The 22,897-nt window shown below is 43.0% G+C and overlaps 1 protein-coding gene across 1 annotated transcript; it reads left to right on the top strand.

Annotated features, from left to right (window-relative positions):
* The first annotated feature begins 9,517 nt into the window (after nt 1-9,517).
* Nucleotides 9,518-9,850, top strand: LOC138909018 (uncharacterized). Its single transcript, XM_070200003.1, has one exon. The coding sequence runs from the start codon at nt 9,518-9,520 to the stop codon at nt 9,848-9,850; it is 333 nt and encodes a 110-aa protein (XP_070056104.1).
* The last annotated feature ends 13,047 nt before the right edge of the window (nt 9,851-22,897 follow it).

Raw genomic sequence — 22,897 nt, 5'->3', positions numbered from 1 at the left:
AAGATTCAACTGAATTCTTCTTGAGTTCCCTTGGCCTCAGTGGTTACACTAATTGGCAATTTTCAAACTCTGATTTAAACCTGGCCAAGTGGCATCATTGCCGTTCATTATGAATTTTACCAACTCGGATACGACAGTAATTGAACCCGTGAAATTCGTTATCTTTGCTTTCTGCCTAACTTGCCTTTGCTTTCCAATTCTCAGAAACTGAGCTGGATAATCACATTCTACTATTACTATCATTTTTTTTGGTCAATAATTATTATTGCTATCATATTGCTTCTAAGAATATTTTTCATGAAAAAAAGTATTAATTACTTTGTGAACCCGACAAAAGCCAATTTAACCGGGGAAGTTGGAATTAATGCAATGATTGACCTGCAAAAACACGTCAAGGATTTTTATACACACATATATAAATAAAATACATTGTACCCTCTCTCCAAGAAAGGTTATGCATTATGGTTAATTTTTTAAAAGCATTCCTCTGAGCACAAAATGCACAATCAACAAAAAATCAATTGAAAATGAACCGGCTTGATGTAGTATAAACTTTGATCTAATCGAAGTTTGACTTTTTACTCCTCAACCTAAGCAGACAATTTCTGTTGACTCCAATCATTGCAATATAAAATAAGATTGAAATACTCTTAAGTTAGATGCAAAAAATAACACTTTGTGCTAGTGCAGGACTATTAGTTCTACTTTAAAATTGATGAGAATTTAATCTCGAGTTCCAAAATAAGAAATAGTGGTAAGCAACAGAATAAGTGGTTGATCTATACAGCTCTTTTTCCACACCAAAGTACTCGTAAGAAGAAATTTTCGAGGAAGAGAGTTTAAATTTTAAAAAATAATTACAAGTAATTTTAAATGATAGTCAAAAGTTGACGGATAAGTTTGAATATATATTATTTTCAAATAATCTAGATACGTGAAGTTCAAGTTTGTTTACCCTTCAAAATTGATAACAATCGAATTTATATGCGATTTTAATGATATGTGGGATAATTCAATACAAGTAATCAATGACGTTAGATTAAGAAAATAAAAGACGTAATAAATGGCCAAACCAATGATAAGAGCGAGTCTAAGCTCGGTTATTGGCTTAACGAGGAACCTGCCTTCGATTCCGAGTTTGCACTAATGAGGAACTTAAGAACAAAAACAAGAACTTTGAATAACTATTAGAAACAGAGAGAACAAAAGTATATTGCCTTGCTATGCGTGTTACAGTATGCCTAATGAATAATAATAAGCTTCTCCTTTATATAGTAGGGGAGTTTTATCATAGGTACAATTCTAAAAAAGGTAAAAATCTTTCTTTTCGCTAATCAATGATTTTCTGCCGATACGGGCCGAGATTCACACCGTGATATCCGTTTGGGCACGGACTTCACAACCATTTGTTAGTCGTGTGCAGTTATTTGATAATGCTTTCCGAAGTCTTGGGACTCGAACCGGACCCGGAGGATGTGGTCCCAATGCCTCCGAGGGCAGGTGTTTTGCTCGAGCCCTAATACTAGCGGATCCTCGCTCTGATTTTGATTCCTTACATTCAAGTCCCTGCTCAGTTTGCCTCCCCGGAAAATCGAGGTGCTCACTAGGCTCGGTTTTACCCGTATACAGATAGTCCCTTCATTTCTTAGAGAGTAGGCTTGCCGAAACGATGGGAAACGATAGATGTTCTTAGGGTCCTTCCTTCGTATGTTACGACGAGGGAGCCAAACCGTCCTATCAGTCGCGTCGTTCTGACTTCGGACACATGTCGCTCATCGGTTGGTTTCCCCTGAATACGAAGCGTCGCCTGTTTCCCTATAAAAGCCTTTATCCTTTGTTTACCTTCGAGCTTTCCGGCTATCATCAAACTTCACCCAAACCTTCATTTCTTCATCATTGTTCTTCAATTTTCATAGTGATTTCCGGGGTTTTACCTAGATTTCCTTCAAATCTTCATACTTTGTTCTTCATCTTCAAAACTCGTTTTTCCAAAACTTCACGTTCTTTCTTCAAATTTTCAAACCTCTCCCAGATAACAATGGCCAAATTATCCAAATCTGTTCTTCAACAAGTTGCCTCTTCATCTTCTCAACCGATCGCCGGTACTAAGGCGGTTGCCCCTGAAGTAGTTTCCCTCGAAACGGCTTCTCCCGAGGTGGCTGCTAACGAACCGGCCGCCGAGCCTCCCTTGAAAGTGTTCATTCCCGAGGCTTCTCAACTGCAGACGACTTTAAGGTTGAGAAACCCTCACACAAATAGGACAGAGGTGAAGGAGCATCAAGTTACATATGCTCCGTGACTGAAGACGTTCTTCCCATGGTCCAAAAGGACTGCAATTGGGAAGGCAAAGACGTAGTAGTCCCCGGGCCAGAGGATGCCATTACTACCTACTTGAAGGGGTAATTAAGTGTTTACACTTACTCCTTCACGCTAGGCCCGATGGACCCGGTTGTTCTGGATTTTTGCAAGAGGTACGAGGTGTGCCTTGGGCAAATTCATTCATCGTTATGAAGAATCATGATCCTCCTCTGCTACTTCATGAACAAGATCGAGTCTCGTCGGTTCACGGTCGATCATCTACTTCAATTATACAGTCCCTAAATTTTATGAGGGGGACTGAACAAGCTTACTCGTCGGGCCAGCAAGGCCACCTTTTTGAGTATTGACGAAGACCGAGACTGGGGCTTGCAGGGATGCTACGTTCCGGTGAAGACCGAAGACATGATTCCCCCTGAGTACATGCCATTCCCTGAGAAGTGGAACGCGTCTCGTAAGTTCAATCTCTCTTCGAGCGTCAAATATTTTCTTTTCCTTCATTTTCCTTCTTCTTATCCATGCTTGTGGTTATGCAGCTGTCGCCCGGGTTCTGAATGCGGTCCCTTGGCTAAAGGAATGGATCGAGGGCATCTGTACTCAGATGTCGTACTCCGAGCGCACATGGCGTGGACTCTCGAAGGGCCGATGGGAGGCCCGTTCTCATGGTAAGGCCTCTTTCTCAATAGTTAATACCATGTTTCTATCTTTCATCATAATGACTTTCCTTTCCCTCCGTTGTTGTAGGTTTGCCTAAGACCACCAAACTTAGGCCTTTGGAAGGGGACGACGAGGAGTCCTTGTCCGTTGATCCCTCCGTTGCGGGGCTGATAAGTGAGGATTTTGACTTCTTATTAGCGCCTTTTAGCTTATGTTTTAGTCCAAAAGCAATTGAATTGTGTTCCCGAAACTAATGAAATTGTGCAAAATTGCATGAATGCTGGAAGTTTGGTCTCCCGAGATGAAATCCGACTCAAAAAGAAGTATTTCGAAGCACAAGGCAATAAAGGGCACAGAAGCACAAGTGTGGGGTTCGCAAAAGGAATTATGCAGCTGCAGAAGAAATTGCGGACCGCAAAATTCCATCTGCAACCGCAAACCAAAGGAGAGACGTTTAGCAGGACTTTGCGCAAAGTGAGGACCACACATGAATTGTGCGACCGCAAAACTGGGCTAAGAGTCGAAGATCAGAGAGTATACAAAAAGACCAAGTCCAGAAGCCTCTGTGAATTGCGGACCGCACAAGAATTATGCAACTGCAACCCAGAAATATGCGGCCGTAGAACTCTGCTTCCTACCAGATGAAGAAATCTACGGTCCGCATATGGAATTGTGCGGCCGCAGAACCTCCCGAGGGATATTTTTGTCTAAGATTTTCATCCTTCTATAAATAGACGAGTTTTAGAAAATTAGGTTACGTTTGAACATCTGAAGTTGCTGTAGTTGTTTTTCTTTACTACTTTGAGAAGTTTTACATTACTTTGGTGTATTTACATTAGATTTAATCATTTTAAGCATCCATTATGAGTTTAATTAGTTTTTCTCCCTTATTTTCTTCAAATCCCACTATGAGTAGATAGATGTTTACTAGGGTTGTCACCCAACCCTAGTGTCTAAACCTCATGGGTATCTAATTTAGTGTTTGTTTATGATTACGTGTGATTATTTAGCTTAGTTCATGCTTTAATTATAGAATTAATGGTTACAAACATAGTTCATGCCTATTTGACTTAGTCTCTACTTGAGAAAGAGGGACCTAGTCTAGGATAACTTAGCTAACAAGGAATTGGGTTAATTGAGAGATTGATTAACCCAATTAAAGGGTTCAACCTAGATATAGTAATAACCCGACTTGAGCTCTTATCAACTGTTTTAGGTGATACCCATTTGTTCATGCCTATTTGACTTAGTCTCTACTTGAGAAAGAGGGACCTAGTCTAGGATAACTTAGCTAAAAAGGAATTGGGTTAATTGAGAAATTGATTAACCCAATTAAAGGGTTCAACCTAGAGATAGTAATAAACCGACTTGAGCTCTTATCAACTGTTTTGGGTGATACCAATTTGGTATTGAGAGGTATTGAGTGGGTAATGTAGAGTTGAGAGTTATAATACACTCCAATCAACAAAACAAGCATTAACGTTTTTATCCCATTAGGCAAACACCTAGGTTATGGTCACAACCCTGGGCCTTTTACCTATTTGGAAAAACCCTAAAAATAATTATCTCTAGTCTATTTTCTTTATCTTGCAGTCATTAGATTAACAGTAGAAATAGAAAACAAATCCTTGTTGTGGAAGTGCAATCTAGATAATCCAATTGCTTAGTTGAAATATATACCTAACTCCCATCCTAGCTCCCAGTGGATTCGACCCTGACTCATAGTTGGGTATTTATTATTGCATACGACCGTTTCATATCTCTATTGAGGTGTGCTTTGGACGTGATCAATTTTTGGCGTCGTTGTCGGGGAGTTAAAAACGGTGTTAGCTATATATTTGAGTGTGTTTTTAGAATACCTTCTTTTCCTTCCGTGTTACTAATTTGTTTGAGAAACCGTAGCTACAACCATGGCGAACAATGAGCTCAAACTTTTTCCTTTGGGGGGTGTGGACGCCAAGGATGACCAAGTTGATGAGGTTCCTCTTCAACATCAAGTCAATAGAAGAGGCCGAGTGCCTCATAATAATGTCCTCGCTCTACCTCCACCACGGACGGCTCCACACCGGGTGTTACGCAATGAAGGATATGCTAGTGCAATAGTCCCTCCCCATATTAGGGCGAACAACTTTCAAATCGCCAATGTAATGCTCACTTTGCTAGAGCAACGAGGTTTCTTCAACGGTGCTCCAAGTCAAAATGCATACAAACATTTGAAGGGGTTTGTGGACACGTGTTGGGGGAGCAAACAAACAAATGTCTCTGAGGATGTATTGAAGCTAAGGAGTTTTCCCTTCTCTCTACAAGGAAAAGCTTTAGATTTGTTGGAACGTTTGCCGAACCATTCCATTTATACTTGGGATGAGTTGGCGGAAATTTTTTATTTCTAAGTTCTTCTCTTCAGGGAACATGGCTACAATTAGGGATGAGATTTTGGCATTCAAGCAAGAGCCAAATGAACCACTACACGAGATATGGGAACGTTATAGAACGATGGTTAAGGAATGCCCCAACAACGATATGACAGAGAATATGATTCAACAAACTTTCTATCGTGGGATTAACATAACCAACCAATGTGTAGTGAATCAACTTGCCGGTGGGAACTTCATGACTACGCCCTATGCGGAGACGTGTGAGATTTTAGATGAAATGTAAGAAACATCATCGTCGTGGCAATCCCAGGCTAATGTTCCACAAGGTGATCCGAACGTGATCCACCTTCACAAAGAGTTGCATGACCATGGGAAAGCTATTTCCGAATTGACTACCACCATGAATCAATTAGCGAAGGCTCAACTTCAACAAGTGAAAAGTCCTAAGCAAGTCAATGCCATGTAGGGAGTGGACATGATAGTGAACAAAAAATAGACCAAGGGTCCACAAGTGCAACATCGAGTGAAGAATTATGTGCAAGAAGATAGTGGTTTTGATCAAGCTGATTCTTACAATGAACAAGAAGAGGAGGTGCAATATGTGAACAACTTTCAAGGGCAACGAAACAACTTTCGAGGCCCAAACCAACAACAATAGCGACCTTAAAACAATCAAGGCAATTGGAATTCTAACAACCAAGGAAATTGGAGTGGCAACAATCAAGGGAATTGGCATAACAACAACAATCAAGGAAATTGGGGGTAACAATCAAGGCGGATGAAACAATAATCAAGGAAATCGGGGGTCGGGTTTTCAAAGGCCCCTGATGTATCAACAACCGAGCAACACGCCTCCTTATCCTTCCCATGGCCCAAGTTTTTCAAACAATGAGGTGGGGCGTATTGAGAACATGTTCAAATAAATAATGGAAAAGAATGCCGATTTGGATGCCCAACTTGCCTCACACAACACATCGATCCGCAACTTAGAAGTTCAAATGGGGAAAATCTCTCAAGCTTTAAATTCTCATCCTAAGGGGGCACTACCAAGTGACACGGTAGTAAACCCACAGGGTGAAAACAACATGAGGCATGATATGGCAGCTACTACAAGAATTAGAAGTGGTGGGAATGCACCCACCTCAAGTCAAAAGCAACTTGTGGATGATGAGCAAGTGGTACAAGAAGAAGAGGTCCCAAACAATGTGGTGCAATCAAATGATGAAGTTTGAATTGATATTGATGATAGTGTGGAAGAGACTTAAGAGGATGTGAACCCGTCTAGGGATCATATTATTGATATACTGGAGCCGGTAGTGCAAAGGATGAGGCACCATGGCCTAAGCCTCCACCTCCATACCCTCAAAGACTTACCAAGAAAAATGGCGAGAATCAATTCAAGAAGTTCATTCAAATGATGAAGAGTCTCTCAATCAATGTTCCATTAGTTGAAGCTTTAGAGCAAATGCCCGGCTATGCAACATTTATGAAGGATTTCGTGACAAAGAAGCGGTCAATGAAACTATCAAAGTCACTCATCAAGTGAGTGAAATTGTGCATTCAATGGCTCCTAAGTTGGAAGATCCCGGTGCTTTCATGATTCCTTGTACAATTGAAAGTGCCAAGTTTGAAAAAGCTCCTTGTGCTCTTGGGGCAAGTATCAATTTGATGGCCTATTCGGTTTTCAAGAACTTGGGAATTGGGAAACCAAGACCTACCTCTATGAGATTGAAAATGATCGATCGTACTATGAAGAGACCTTTGGGAGTGATTGAAGATGTCTTGGTTTGTGTTGAAAAATTTATTCTTCTAGCGGGTTTTGCCATTCTAGATTGTGAAGTTGATTATGAGGTGTCTATTATTCTTGGAAGATATTTCCTTGCTACGGGGAAGACTCTTTGTGATGTTGAAGCCAGAGAACTCACTTTCTGGGTTGGTGATGAAAAAGTGGTGTTACATGTGTGTAAGTCCATGCGGCAACCAAATAGCAATGAGGTGTGTTCTTTTGTGGACTTGGTGACCGATGATATTGTGGATGACACAAGTGCTATGATCAATGTTGGTGATATATTGGAGGCGGTCTTGCTCAACTTTGATAATGACGAGATGGATGGCTTCATGGAATGTGTGAACTCTTTGCAAGGAATGTGGTCGTACAATTATGCACCACGGAAATTATCTTTAGATCTTGAACATAGGACAACTCCTCCTACAAAGCCTTCCATTGAAGAGCCTCCTACCTTGGAGTTGAAACCATTGCCTCCACATCTTCGGTATGAATTTCTTGGCCCTTGTTCTACTCTACCGGTTATTCTTTCCTCTTGTTTGACTAACGTGCAGGTACATTCTATATTGGCGGTGCTACAAAAGAGGAAGAAAGATATTGGGTGGACATTGACGGATATTTGGGGAATAAGCCCCGCATTTTTCATGCATAAGATCAACTTGAAGGAAGGCGCCAAACCATCTATTGAACATCAAAGGAGACTCAATGAGGCTATGCAAGAAATTGTCAAAAAGGAGATTATCAAGTGGTTGGATGCCGGGGTTGTCTACCCCATCTCCGATAGTCCGCGGACTTCTCCGGTTCAATGTGTCCCGAAGAAGGGGGCATGAAGGTGGTCACAAATTACAAGAATGAGTTGATTTCTACAATAACGGTGACCAAATATAGGGTGTGTATGGACTATCGCAAGCTCAACAAAGTCACAAGGAAGGATCATTTTTCACTTCCTTTCTTAAATCAAATGCTTGATAGATTGGCCGGTCGTGCTTTATATTGCTTTCTTGATGGGTATTCGGGCTACAACCAAATTCTTATTGCTCCGGAGGATCAAGAGAAAACAATATTTACATGTCCCTATGGTACTTTCACCTTCAAGCGGATACCATTTAGTTTGTGCAATGCACCAATGACTTTTCAAAAGTGTATGATGGCTATCTTCACGAACATGGTGGAGGACTACCTTGAAGTGTTCATGGATGACTTCTCGGTGGTTGGAGATTCTTTTGATGATTGTCTTGCAAATTTGGATAAAGGGTTGGCTAGATGTGAATAAACAAATTTAGTGCTCAATTGGGAGAAGTGTCATTTCATGGTCGAGGAAGGCATTGTCCTTGGCCACAAAATCTCAAATAATGGAATTGAAGTTGACAAGGCAAAGATTGAGGTAATTTCTAATCTTCCACCCCCAACTTCGGTGAAGGGTGTGCAGAGTTTCTTAGGCCACGCGGGGTTTTTCCAATTTGTGCAAGCTTCTCTAAAAGGATGCTAAGTTCAACTTCGATGAAAACTACCCACATCATCACCTCTCCAAATTGGAGTGTCCCTTTTGAACTCATGTGTGAAGCAAGTGACGTAGTAGTTGGGGCTGTTTTGGGACAATGCATCAAAAAGATTTTTCACCTAGTCTACTATGCTAGTAAGACCATGAATAGTGCCCAAGTCAACTACACCGTTATAGAGAAAGAGCTCTTTTCCATTGTGTTTGCAGTTGAGAAGTTCTGCCCGTACTTGATGGGTCAAAGGTCATTATCCACACGGATCATGCGGCACTTCGTTATCTTATAAGTAAGAAAGATTCAAAATCTTGGTTGATGAGATAAGTGCTTTTATTGCAAGAGTTTGATATTGACATCCAAGATAGAAAATGGAGTGAAAACCAAGTGGTGGACCACTTGTCTCGTTTGGAGCAGGAGGGGAGGCCGCATGATGGCCTTGAAATCAATGACTCCTTCCCCGATGAGCAACTCTTGGCTATTTCAATGAAAGAGGTGCCATGGTTCGTGAATCTAGAAAATTTTCTTGTGTGTGGAATCATCCCGGATGAGTTCTTTTCAAACCAAAGGAAGAAGCTCAAATGGGATTGTCAAGAATATTATTGGGATGAACCATACCTTTTTCGGATTTGTACGGATGGGGTAATTAGAAGATGTGTACCGGAAGAAGAGCAAGGTAAAATTCTTGGGGCTTGTCATTCTTCGCCATACGGTGGTCATCATGGTGGAGCAAGAACGGCGGCCAAAGTGCTAAGTTACGGTTTCTATTGGACCACTCTTTATAAAGATGCTAGTGAGCTAGTGAATTCATTTGTGGTCGACGTTTCGGCTTTGTCCGTCGAAGATATGATGAATGTCAACGGGCCGGTGGAATCTCAAAGAAAAATAAAATGCCTCTCACCACCATTCTAGAGATTGATATTTTTGATGTATGGGGTATTGACATCACGGGTCCTTTTGTGAGTTCTAGCGGAAACACCTACATCTTGGTCGCGGTTGATTATATTTTCAAATGGGTTGAGGCCATTGCTCTACCCAATATTGAGGCAATATGTGTGGTGGCGTTCTTGAAGAAGAATATTTTTACAAGGTTTGGTACTCTGCGGGCCATTATAAGCGATATGGGATCACATTTTTGCTACAAGGCTTTCAACACTTTACTTGGCAAGTATGGTGTTACTGATAAAGTCACAACTCCCTATCATCCACAAGCTAGTGGTTAAGTGGATGTATTCAACCGGGAGATAAAGAGCATTTTGTCCAAAATGGTGAATGCTAATCGGATGGATTGGTCCAAGAAGATTGATGATGCACTGTGGGCTTATCAGACGGCTTACAAAACACCTATCGGAGTGTCTCCATACCGATTGGTGTTCGAAAAAGGTTGTCATCTTCCTGTAGAACTAAAGCACAAGACCATGTAGGCTCTAAAGAAGTTAAATTGATTGGGATGTAGCCGATAACTTAAGGGTTGCACATTTAAATGAATTGGATGAGTTCCGGTACCATGCTTATGCAAGTTCGTCCCTGTACAAAGAAAAGATGAAATATCTTCATGATAAATATATTTGGAACAAAGAGTTCAAGGTAGGAGATCTTGTATTGTTGTTCAACTCAAGGTTGAGAATGTTTCCCGAGAAGCTAATGTCTAAATGGAGCGGTCCTTTTGAAATTGTGGGTGTGACACATTTTAGTGCAATGGATTTGAAGAACAAAAACAATGAAGTATTCCGAGTCAATGGTCACTAGGTCAAACACTATTTGGGAAATGTTGGAGATAGCCACGTGTTTCTTTTATGGTATTTTGCGTCGTGGCGTTACGTTAAATTAGGCGCTTCTTGGGAGGTAACCCATGTTTCTTTTCTTCTTTTGTAGTTGGGTATTATTTTTGTGCTAACTTGATTTGAAGTGTGATACAAGGCTGAGTATAACTTACAGGAACTGTGGACAAAAATATGGCTAAGTGTTGAAAGAATTCGGCCCCCTGTTGTTTTGTGCGGATCGCACATTTATGGTTGCTACAGAAAAAGTGTATTGCGGCCGCACAATTAGCTTGCGGACTGCACAAATGGAAAGTAGGAAATGCAAACTCTCTGAATTTTAGTCTGTCAGAGAAAAGGTCGATGTGCGATCGCAAGAGGAAATCTGCGGCCGCACACAAAATTTTGCGGACCGCAAATGAAGAATCAAAATAGAAGACCCAGGTAACCGAGTGCGGACTGTAATTAAAATTGGGCTGCCGCACTCAACCTTCGTTACCTTAGCAAAACCAAGTAGTATAAATAGAGGAATAAAGGTTACTATATAATTTTTTCTTTCCCTCTTTGAGCACAAAAACAGTACCCTCGTGTAATTTCTTGGTGAATCTATCTGTCCACACACACAATATATTTGATCAGTCACTCTTCACACTCATTCATCTGGTATGCTTCAATTTCTTGTTAATCTTTTTCTTTTAATTTGTAAACTTTTAGTCATTTGTTTAGGCCATTTGTCAATAAAATTCAATTGTGCATTCATGTAGGGGTAAATATGTAGTGGGTTAACTAATACATTCTCTATAGGGACTGGGTCAACATATTTTCATGCCTCTATGTTGTTGCCATGTCAAAATTTTCACATAATTTGCAAAACCTAGATAGAAAAATTGATTGTTTGTAGTTTATGATTTCTGCGGCCGCACCTGAAATTATGCGGTCCGCATATAGTGTTTTTAGAGTAATAATGTGAAAGAAGGGATCTGCGACCTCAATATAAAACGTGCAGACCGTAGATTTTCCATCACAACTGCAAGACAGCCCTTTTACTGTCATCAGAGAGTCTACATTTTTTGACTCAATTGTCCGGCCGCAGGTTTAATTATGCGGACCACAAAAAATAGGTTGCGGCCGCACATCAGGCAATTCTCTATCATTAGAGAGATGGCACTTTTTGGGATTCATAGGTGCGGCTGCAGGTGAAATTGTGCGGACCGCAAGGCCTCATCTACGACTGCAAGAAAATTATGTGGACCGCAGATCCTTCTACTTCAAGCATGTTTTAACTGTGAAGCTCACTATGTTTCTTGGTGTATACATGCATATCTCCTTGTACGTCTGAACATGGAATTGCAACTAACAATCACCTTTGCTTGATACAGATAATGGTACGATCTAGAGGCAGAGGCGACACTTCTAAATGGGGGGTGAACCTTCTAGGGGTCGAGGCAAGAGTGCCTTACCCCTCGACCAACAATAACAAAGAAAGCAACAACCAGCGGAGGGAGAGGTGCAGATCTCTCTGAGACAAGATCTTATGTCTCGTCTAGGGAAGCATCAAAGGGCAACTCAGCCTCTATTCAAGAGCAGTCAGCCGTACAGTCAAGGCCGAAAGGAAGATACCAACTCAGGGATAAGTCGTCCTCATCTCATAACACTTCTGAGGGATCGAAAAGTGCTAGTCAGGCTTTTGAGCCATCGGCTACACCTGTTCCTGAGGCACAAGATACACCAATTCAAGATATCCCCGATGATGGCAGAGGGGGTGATGCTACAGCTGTCGGCCTTGAAAGGTCTAAGAAGAAAGAAGTCTGGGAGAACCGTTTTGTCAGCTTGGCCGCCTTCACCAGCTTTCGAACATAGTGGCCAGTAAGCTCGCTTACTCTTGAGCGATAGTTTTAGCTGAAAGATTTGGAGAGGTACAACCCAGTAGTAGTGAGACAGTTCAAGGAACGCAAGGGGTAGATGTGGTTAACCTAAAGTGTCATGGATGCCAAAGAGTACCTTGTCTGTGAATTCTACGCCAATGTGGCACATCTCAAAAAGGGGACAAAGGTCACCAAAGTGCGTAACCTCAGAGTGACATTTGATCAGAATACACTCAACACATACTTAGGTTTTGAAGATGTCGATCCAAAGGAATATTTGGAGAAGCTTGAAATGAGAGATGCAGCCCAACCTTGGTTAGCAGAGATTCTAGCAGCACCAGGGCCACCACCACCATGGATTACCGCTGGGGTTCCTATCCACAGGAGCACGCTAAGTTTTGAGACTTACCTTCCAATTCCTCGGGCAGTCTTGGTTGCTTCTATTATGGTTGGGTACCCTATCAATGTGGGGGACGTGATGTCGGCCAATATGTCAGTGATTGCTCGACAAGATGACTCGTCCTATCCGTATCCCAACACTATCACAGAATACCTCACAAATACGAGGGTAGAGCCAAGGGATTATGACACAAAGGTGAGGCCGAAGAAGCCTTTTACTTGGTATTCACTGATGGATGCGAACAACCCGAAGAAGAAAGTTCAGCCTCCTACCACTGCGGGCCAGTCTGATGAGCCAGCTATGGTAGATGTTGATGCAATTATTGTTCCATCCACTTCGGTCGAGCCTTCCTCCAGTGCCGCAGCTATGCCTCCGCCATCATCCGCAACCCCTTCTACAATTCCTGCTACAACTTCCACTTCGGCTTTGAAGCCAGTGCCCATGCCTACTGCCCCACTTTCTGTGTTGTGAGTTTCTTAAACATTGGCGAGCCTCAACAACTGGATGCAGACAGAAACTACAAAGCTGTCTGACTTATCCAGTACTGTTGCAACACAATCTACTGCTCAGGCACCTCATTTTCCCCCGACAGTTGAGGAGACATTAAAGAGGATCCTAGAGAACCAGAACACAATTATGGCGACCTTGGTGCAGCACGGGTCAGTGATTGAAGAGCTGGGAAAAGAAGTAAAGAATATGAGAAAGTTCCAGGCCAGCAAGAAGTCAGTGGACACGCTCCGAAGACAGGTGACTACGCTTGCTACAACCGGAGATCTTCCATTTGACACGTTGATTGACCCACTCCATTAAGGCCCAGATCCTACAGCACCAACAACATCGGTGGAACCAACTGGCCAGACTGAGAAGCCAGAACTTGCTACCGACACTGCCGAGGCAGTGCGTCAGATGTTCACCAACCCAGCCACACCCAGTGTTGAGGATGATGAGATTCAGTTGGATGAGACTGAGGGCGGTTACATTGATGAGGACACAGAGATGTCCAAGGAGCTATAGGGAGATTTCTTCACTCTTTCCCCTCTTTTAATCTTGTTTTGTTAAGCATTGGGGACAATGCTTATCTTTATTCGGGGGGGGGGGAGTTTATTGATCACATTTGATACATTTTGAGGCACTTGGCCTCTAATAACTTGATATTATTCTCTTTTTTTCTTATTATGTATATACTCTCTCTCTTTCTCTCATTATGTACATTCATTCTATCTTCAGTAGTTTTTGCTTAGTAGCTTCTTTATTTTTGTTTATTTATTAGTTCTTTGTTTGATTTAGTAGCTTCTTTGTTTGATTTAGTAGCTTCTTTTTATGTTTTAGTAGATAATAAGCCTTTGGTTTTCTTAATGACACGGTTCTTTCCAAAGGTAGATGTTGTGTGAACCGGGTGACTCGTCCCAACGATGGATGGCGTGACAACCTTCTTAAGGGAATGAGTCTGTTTTTGGTCTTTAGGTAATAATAGTAGTAGTAATTAAGTCATGCTCGAAAAGTCAAACATGCTTCAATTGGTACTAACACACTTAACTACGTGATTATGGTTAAAAATAAGTTTTCTAAAAGAATTAGCTCTAGTTAGTGACTTCGTGACTCTTGTGTTGACTTTGGCAATCATCGAGTGATTTAATTAGACCATAGTGAATTTTAAACTTGAATGTGGTCGTTGTGGGCCCTCGACTCTGTCCTCTTTAATAATTCGGTTACGTGAGGGGTGAGATGAATTGTTGCTAGTCCAAGTATCCGTGCGAAGAGTCTAGAACTTGTCCCGAATGTGTTTCAAGACGAAATCCTAAGTTTGCTTGGTTTGAAAAGTGATTGTAGGCCCTCCTTGGCCCGTTTGAGTTTTCTATTGCTAACCAATGTCATTATACCTAGTCAACCCCTTTGAGCCTCTATCCTTTTTTATTTGATAACCATGTTACAAGCCTTTACCCATTTTGTCGTGACCCTCTCTTGGCACCCGAGATTTTCTTAACACTCTTATGTAACAAATGGCTAAAACGTAAGTTTGGGAGAGAGACGAAGAGCTTGAAAAAGGTATCAAGGCACAAAAAGAGAGAAGAAATGATCTCAATGAGAAGAGAAGGAAAGAAAAGAAAGGAACAAAAAGAAAAATTCAAAAAGTGAATAAGTGAAAGGGTTGAAGGGATTCAAAAAGAGGTAATGATCCCAAACATGGAGAAATCAAAAAGGGAGAAAAATAATGAAATGATCAAGAAAGAGTGATTTTAAGTCTCTCTAGTCCCTAATGAAAAGAAAGTGCCTCTAAGAATTGGCAAAGTGTGAGCCGAGAAATGATAAAAATGGAGTGCTTAAGGAAAGGTGTAACCACTCACCCATACTATATCCAACCCTAATCCAAAAGCCTTCATTACATACCGAACGAAGTCCTACTTGATTTCAAGCCAAGTGAACTTACATTAGTGGCGATCTACATGAGGGACAAGGCTATGGTACTTGAAGCCGTACTTGCGACATTCTCTTGAGAGAGATGAGCGAACCTTTCATAAATCTTTGGATTGAGTACTAAACTTCTTAAGTGAGCTAGGCAAATGGAAAGTAGAGGAGGAAGAGTTTGGAGTCCACCATGACCTACATGATAGAGCAAGAGTCCTTGATAAGTAAAGTCAATTCTTGAAGCTCGAATGTCACATTAGAGTAAATTCAATTCTTGCAATCATTAGATTAACAGTAAAAATAGAAAACAAATCCTTATTCTGGAAATGCAATCTAGATAATCCAATTGCTCAATTGAAATATATGCCCCTAACTCCCATCCTAGCTCCCAGTGGATTCCACCCTGACTCCTAGTTGGGTATTTATTATTGCATACGACCGTTTCATATCTCTATTGAGGTGTGCTTTGGACGTGATCAGGGGCAACCCGAGGCTTCCGTGGAGGAGAAGATGAAAAGGAAGAGAAACCCTTCGGGCTCCCCGGGCTTTGAGGTGAAGAAACCAAAGAAGAGTGTGGCCCGCAAGCCCGGGAAGAGCTCTAGCTCTCGGGTGCCGTAATCTGACCCTTTCCTTCGGCTAAGGGATGAGACGGAGGATGAGCTCATTTTCTTTATCCACGGGATGACCTTCCCGGGAAGCAGGATGCATACGAGGGGGAGACTCGTGAGGTCGATCCCCCTCAAACTCAAGAGATCGATGTGGATACCCGGGGTGGGACTCCCCAGGACGTCGTCTCCGCTCCAAAGGAAGCGCCCGGTATAATTGAGATTTCGGGGATGCCCTCTTATACCGAGTCCATGCTTGAGGAGGCTTAAGCAAGAAAGGAAAAGTCCAATTAAGGAGTCCACGGCGCAGACGATCCCCTTCATTCCTATTTTGACGGTGTGGACTCATCTGCTTTGGAAGTTTTCTACGGGCTGGGCAACCTGGAAGTTCTGAAGAAGGACACGTCCTCGAAAACTGGCGGGCCGAGCTCGAGCCCGAAATTGATCAACCAATTCCCTGCTCTGGGTGTGGACCCAGGTCGCAATAGATCGATTATTCTGACCGTCTCGTAGGATGCCCGGGTTTTATCTGCTTCTGTGGGGATAGCCAGCTATCTCCGATGCCTGGTGACCGAGGAGGACTAGGCAAAAATGAATGAGGTGAACGTGCTGTGACTTTTCAATGAGGCGCAGCAGGCGCAGAATTGGGTAAGGCATCATTATGTTCCTTCGAACATTAACTTAGGTTTTAATATTTCTCACGTTTTTCACCTTTTTGCAGGCCTAGGTACTTCATCACAATAGCTTCCTTTAGTACCGGGTTGAGGTCAACCAGCTCGAGCTTGAGGTCAAGGAGCTTGTCCAAAAAAGGGATATGTACAAGCCTCTCAGCGAGCAGCAGGAAGGGGTCATTAAGAACTTCAAGCCGAGCTGGATGAGGCTCAGAAAAAAGCATCGGTCCTAAGGTGGGAGCATGCTAACTTGGTTGAAAAGGTAAATATCTTTAAAGTAAGGAACAATGAACCGGTTGTAATGGCTAAGGACAATACCTCGCAGGTCCAGTAGAAGATCGACCAGATTTACCAACTTTGAAAGGAGATGAATGAAATTCAAGTAATGGCCGATGGGTGGGAAAGCTAGATGGATCTGCTGGCCTCGGAGAAGGAAATCATCCAGGCCAAGTTGTCTTCGAGAGAAGTTCAACTTCGGGTGGCGAAGGGGAAAGCTAATAAATGGGTTCAACAAAGTAAGGATCTCCGAACACAACTGGGATTGGCCGTCGCTGAACAGGATGCCCTTGGTAAAGAGCTCAAAATAACGAGGTCAAGTTGGAGATAACCTCGGCCGATGCTGACGAGACGGTGGCTCAATACAAGACCGATGTCGAAGCAGCAGAGGCCTGCCTGAAGACCACTGTTGAATACGTGAGGCGGCTATCCCGAAGGGAGACCCTCGAAGAAATCCATGCCCAAGGCTTCGACCTATCTGCCGAAATCTAGGAGGCAAAAAGACTTGAGGTCGAGGAGAAGAAGCTAGCTGAACACGAAGGTGAGGAGGGCTCCGAAAATCCGAAGGCCCCCGATTGTGCTGGTGACGAATTACGATCCGACGAAGATCAGGCGTAAATGCCTTAGGATTTTTCAGTTTTTGTATTCTGTATATATTTTTTGTTACAGTTCTAGGTCGTTCTTTGAAGGGCCTTTGTAAAGATATTCCAGAATATATAAATTTCTCCCTTTTGGCAATTTCAAGTCTCTACTATCTTAGCGACAAGAGGGGTTCCTCTGATGGTAAGCAACCTCCACTTCTAACTAAGAGGTTGTGAGTTCGAGTCACCCCAAGAGCAAGGTGGGGAGTTCTTGGAGGGAAGGATGCTGAGGTTCTATTGGAAACAGCCTCTCTACCTCATAGTAGGGGTAACGTCTGCGTACACATTACCCTCCCCAGAACCTCCTGGCCTCGATGCAATTTTTGCTCGAAACTTTTGAAAACCTTAGCACGAGATAGTTAGGTCATGTTCGGAGATTCGAACAGGCCTCGCCTTCGACATTATTTTGTTTAAGGCATCGTGGGGGTATATGACCGAAAACCTTTCCCCAAAGTACTTATAATTTTTAGATTATAGTTTGTCGAGGGTAGCCTTTAGAACCGATTTTGAAATTTTTCAAGGCCTTGTTTTTTATTACGGGTCGTGGATGTCTTTGAGCCATTTTAATATGGCCGTAGCTTTCTTAATTAAGGTGTTGCCCAGTGGTCTTGTCACCTCGAGTTATCCGCGCTTGCCTAAGATAACAGTTCCCGAATGGGGATGGCCGTAGCCTTTAAGGTTCGGGCGCTGCCTAATAAGTCTTGTTCCCCCGGGCTCCAATAGCCCGAGCCGTCTGAGTTTATTTTTGGATGGCAGTCCCCAATTGGGAGTGATTGTTTGAACCCAGATAAGGCGGCTCTTAGGCTCGATACCTTTTAGGGATCGTATGCAGGAAATTCTTTAAGAAAGAAGAGAAATTTTTAAGGGACAAGATATTTATCCGCAAGGTAGAGACTTCTTTTTATTCTTGTGCGTAATAGTTACACATGTGTAAAAGCTTTGTGCCAGGGCTCAAGCAGTCTATGTGAGCATGGTTCATTTGACCGTTTGGCCCTCACAGTAAATCCTATCGATCGAGCCGAGACCATTCAATCAAAAAGTTTCTTTCCTTGCTAAAATCGTTATCCGAGGGTAATGCCCCCCAGTGTTTGGGGTCAATTGTAGATAGGCCTCGAATATTGTTGTCGTAATCTTTGATACCGGTTCGTAAACGGCCTTCAATTCTAAGTTTGCACGATTTATTATTGCCTCGTTAAAAACCTTGCCTGAAAACACATTTGAGACAAAACCAGTTCAAGGGAAAAAGAGTGCAACGCGTGCTTTCAGGCCTAAAGATTGTATCGTACTTTGATGATTACCTACAAGTGTTAGTTCGGAATGCAAATAAATAAAAGGAAATGAATGAGGTCGTACTTTAACAATAGTATCGCTTCAAGTGAGCTATGTTCTAGTTGTTCGGTAGTTGCTTACCGTTCATTGTTACGAGTTTGTATGATCCTTTACCGGTAATCTCGATAATTTGATTAGGGCCTTCCCAGTTTGGTCCCAACTTCCCTTCGTTCTGGTTCTGGGTATTTACCATGACCTTCCTTAACACCAAGTCTCCGATATTAAAATGTCGAAGGTTGGCCCTTCGATTGTAATATCTCTCGATCCGCTTTTTTTGGGAGGCCAACCGGACAAGGGTTGCTTCGCGCCTTTCGTCTAATAGATCTAGGCTCGTATTTATAGCCTCGTCATTTGATTCCTTTATTGTGTATCGGAACCTGAGACTTGGTTCTCTGCCTTTTATCGGTATCAGAGCTTCGGCGGTGTAAACCAGTGAGGATGGGGTGGCCCCAGTACTGGACTTCGATGTCGTATGGTATGCCTATAAGACTTCGGACAGGATTTCCTTCCATTTTCCTTTGGCGTCGGTCAACCTCTTTTTGAGGTTTTGGAGTATGGTTTTGTTGGTTGATTCTACTTGTTCGTTCCCACTAGGGCGGTAGGGTGTCGATATATTCCCTTTGATCTTATGATCTTCAAGAAACTTTCTTACTTTGCTGCCGATGAATTATTTCCCGTTGTCGCATACGATCTCGGCCGGCATCCCGAACCGGCATATGATATGGTCCCAAATGAAATCGATGACTTCTTTCTCCTTGGCCTATTCGTATGCCTGGGCTTCCACCCACTTAAACAAATAGCCAGTCATAAACAATATAAACTGAACCTTACCGGGTGCCAATGGAAGGGGGCCAACGATATCCATTTCCCACTTCATGAACTGCCATGGTGACAAAATCGAGTGCAGCAGCTCCCTGGGCTAATGAGTCATCGGAGCGTGTCTTTGACATTCATCACATTTTTGTACGAACTCCTTCGCATCCTTTTTCATATCAGTCCAGGATGGCTCTGATTATTTTTCGAACCAATGATTCGGTGCCTGAATGATTTCCACAGGCGCCTTCGTGGATATCCCTGAAAACGTACTCGGTATCCCCTCATCCTAGACATATCGCGAGTGGGCCATCGAATGTTCTTCTGAACAGGGTTCCGTCTTCGGGCAGGCAAAACTGGGCTGCCTTTGTATGCAGGGCCCTCGATTCTTTTGTATCCGAGGGTAGTTTTCCGGTCTTCAAATATTCTATATATTTATTTTTCCAGTCCCAAGTTAGGATCATTGAGTTAATCTCTGCATCGCCCTCTTCCACTACCGATCTCATAAGTTGTATTACTGCCCCTGAGTTAAAATCATTGTCCTTGACCGATGATCCTAAGTTAGCAAGGGCATCGGCCTTACTGTTTTGATCTCGAGGTGCGTGTTGCAAAGTCCATTCTTTGAACCGATGTAATGTTTCCTACAACTTATCCAGGTACATTTGCATTCGTTATTCTCTGACCTCGAACGTCCTATTAACTTGGTTTACCACTGGGAGGGAGTCGCACTTGGCTTCGAACACCTCTGCCCCCAAGCTTTTGGCTAGTTCGAGACCTGCAATCATGGCCTCATATTTGGCCTTATTGTTAGTCAATTTCACAGTTCTAATAGATTGTCTAATTACATTGCATGTTGGTGGCTTCAATACGATGCCAAGTCTGGACCCTTTTGCGTTCGAGGCACCGTCCGTAAAGAGGGTCCAAATACCCGAGGTGGTCTCTGAGATGATTAATAACTCTCTTTCGACCTCGGGTATAAGGGCCGGCGTAAAGTCTGCCAAAATTTGAGATTTAATGGCGGTATGGGGTCGATATTCAATATCGTACCCACTGATTTCCATGGCCCATTTGGCCAACCAGCCCTAGAGCTCGGGCTTATGCATAACATTCCTCAACGGGTAAGTAGTCACGACACATATGGGGTGACACTGGAAGTATAGTTTTAGCTTTCTAGAGGCGCTTAGCAAAGCGAGCACCAGCTTTTCTAGGAGAGGGTACCTAGTTTCGGCCTCACTTACCGCTATCTCCGATATTGTCAAGTACAAGTATAATTGTTCGTATGTCTTCATCGTGTGAAGCAGCGGTGGGCTCGATAGATACCCCTTGAGTTCCTCCAAGGCCTGTTGGCACTCCGAGGTCCATGAGAAGTTATTCTTTTTCTTCAATAGTGTGAAGAACCGGTGGCTTTTGTCGGAGGACCTCGAAATGAATCTCCCTAGGGCGGTTATGCGACCGGTTAATCTTTGCATGACCTTCACGTTGTCCATAACTGTGATATCTTCGATGGCTTTGATCTTGTCGGGGTTGATCTCGATTCCTCGGTTGGATACCACGAACCCGAGGAATTTACGTGATCCAACTCCAAACACACATTTCTCCGGGTTTAGCTTCATATTATATTTCTTTAATATGCTGAAGGTTTCCTGCAAATGTTTTAAATAGTCCTCTGCTCGCAGGGACTTAACCAACATATCATCAATGTAAACCTCCATTGATTTTCCTATTTGTTCCTCGAACATCCGGATTACTAGGCGTTGGTAAGTGGCACCGGCGTTTTTTTAATCTGAATGGCATCACGTTATTGCAGTATGTGCCGTACTTAGTAATGAATGAGGTTTTTTCCTGATCATCTGGGTTCATCCGTATTTGGTTGTACCCGGAGTAGGCATCGAGAAAACTGAGGATCTCGTGGCCGTCTGTGGCATCGATCATGCGATCGATGTTGGGCAAAGGGAAGGAGTCCTTGGGACATGCCTTATTCAAATCCTTATAGTCTACACACATTCTTAATTTATTCACTTTTTAAGGGACTACCACTACATTTGCTAACCAATCTGGGTATTTGACCTCCCGAATGGACCCTATTTTAAGGAGTTTAGATACCTTGTTCTTGATGAAAGCATGTTTGACCTCAGACTAGGGTCTACTCTTCTTCTTGACCGAATAGAACTTCGGGACCAGGCTCAGTTTGTGAGTGGTTATCTTCGGCGGGATCCCTGTCATATGAAGTTGGGACCAAGCGAAACAATCTTCATTAGGTATAAGAAATTGAATGAGTTTTTTCCTGAGCTCGGGGCTTAACCCCGTGCCCAAGTATACCTTTCGATCGGGCAAATGTTCACTCAATGTGACTTGTTTCAGTTCCTCGGCCGTTGATTTTGTAGCGTCGGAGGCATCGGGGGATATGAAAGATCTGGGGACCCTGTAATCATCGTCTTCATCAGTCCCTTATTTCTCTAGTTGTGTTGGGGCTGGTGTCACTAATTGCTATTTAGCTTCTTACTTTGCGACCGAACCCGACCCCGTTGTCGTTGCAAGTGCGATTATCAGAATCGCCTCTTCGGCCGCAAACATCTCCTTTGGGCTGGCTGTTCTCCGTAAATTGTTTTAATGCCACCTAGTGTTGGGAATTTTAACACTTGGTGCAGAGTCAAGGGCATTGCCCTCATGTTGTGGATCCATGGCCTCCCGAATAAGGCGTTGTACCTCATGTCTTCAATCACATAAAACATAGCTTCCTGGATGGCCCCGATGGTGTTCACCGGTAATATTATCTCCCCCATAGTGGTTTCACATGCCATGTTGAATCCGTTTAGTAATCGGACTGCAGGCATGATTTGATCTCGTAGACCGAAGATACCCGTTGTTGAATAGTCGGGCTACTTCCTCTCTCAACTGTCGGCAATCCTCTATTCTGTGGCCGTGAGTGCCGTGATATTTACACATCTGGTTAGGATCCCTTTGGGTTGGATCAGAATGTAGAGGTCAAGGCCATTTGGTATATTTGATGCATCCGATAGCTGATATAATGGCCTCAACAATGATGTTAAAGTTGTATTCCGATAACCTCGGTGCTTCGATAGGACCGATGGGCCTGTCGAAGCTGTTTTTGCTCATGAGTCCCCGGTTGCTCTGACCTCGATCACTTCTCCTTTCATTTCTCATATATTTCTTCCCGTACCCACTGCTTCTTCGGCCTCCATTATATGGGTGATACCGATCCTTGTTTGATCTCGGTTCACGATCGATGTCTCTCTTGACTCTGTCGATGATTCTGACAGGATAAACGGACCTCGAAAGGGCCCCGAGTTGATCATCTTCGACTCTGATTTTCGATTGATATCGGTTATGCACGTCGGCCCAAGTAACAGCCGAATATTCTATCAGGTTTTGTTTCAACTGCTGTGAAGCCATCGAGCTTCGAACATTGAGCCCTTGGGTGAAAGCCTGAACGTCCCAATCATCAGCGACCGATGACAGGTCCATTCCTTCCATTTGAAATCG

This window comes from Nicotiana tomentosiformis, chromosome 1 (genome assembly GCF_000390325.3).
Source record: "Nicotiana tomentosiformis chromosome 1, ASM39032v3, whole genome shotgun sequence".
NCBI lineage: Eukaryota > Viridiplantae > Streptophyta > Magnoliopsida > Solanales > Solanaceae > Nicotiana > Nicotiana tomentosiformis.
The sequence above is the reverse complement of the archived record's forward strand: the minus strand, read 5'-3'. Positions and strand labels throughout refer to the sequence as shown.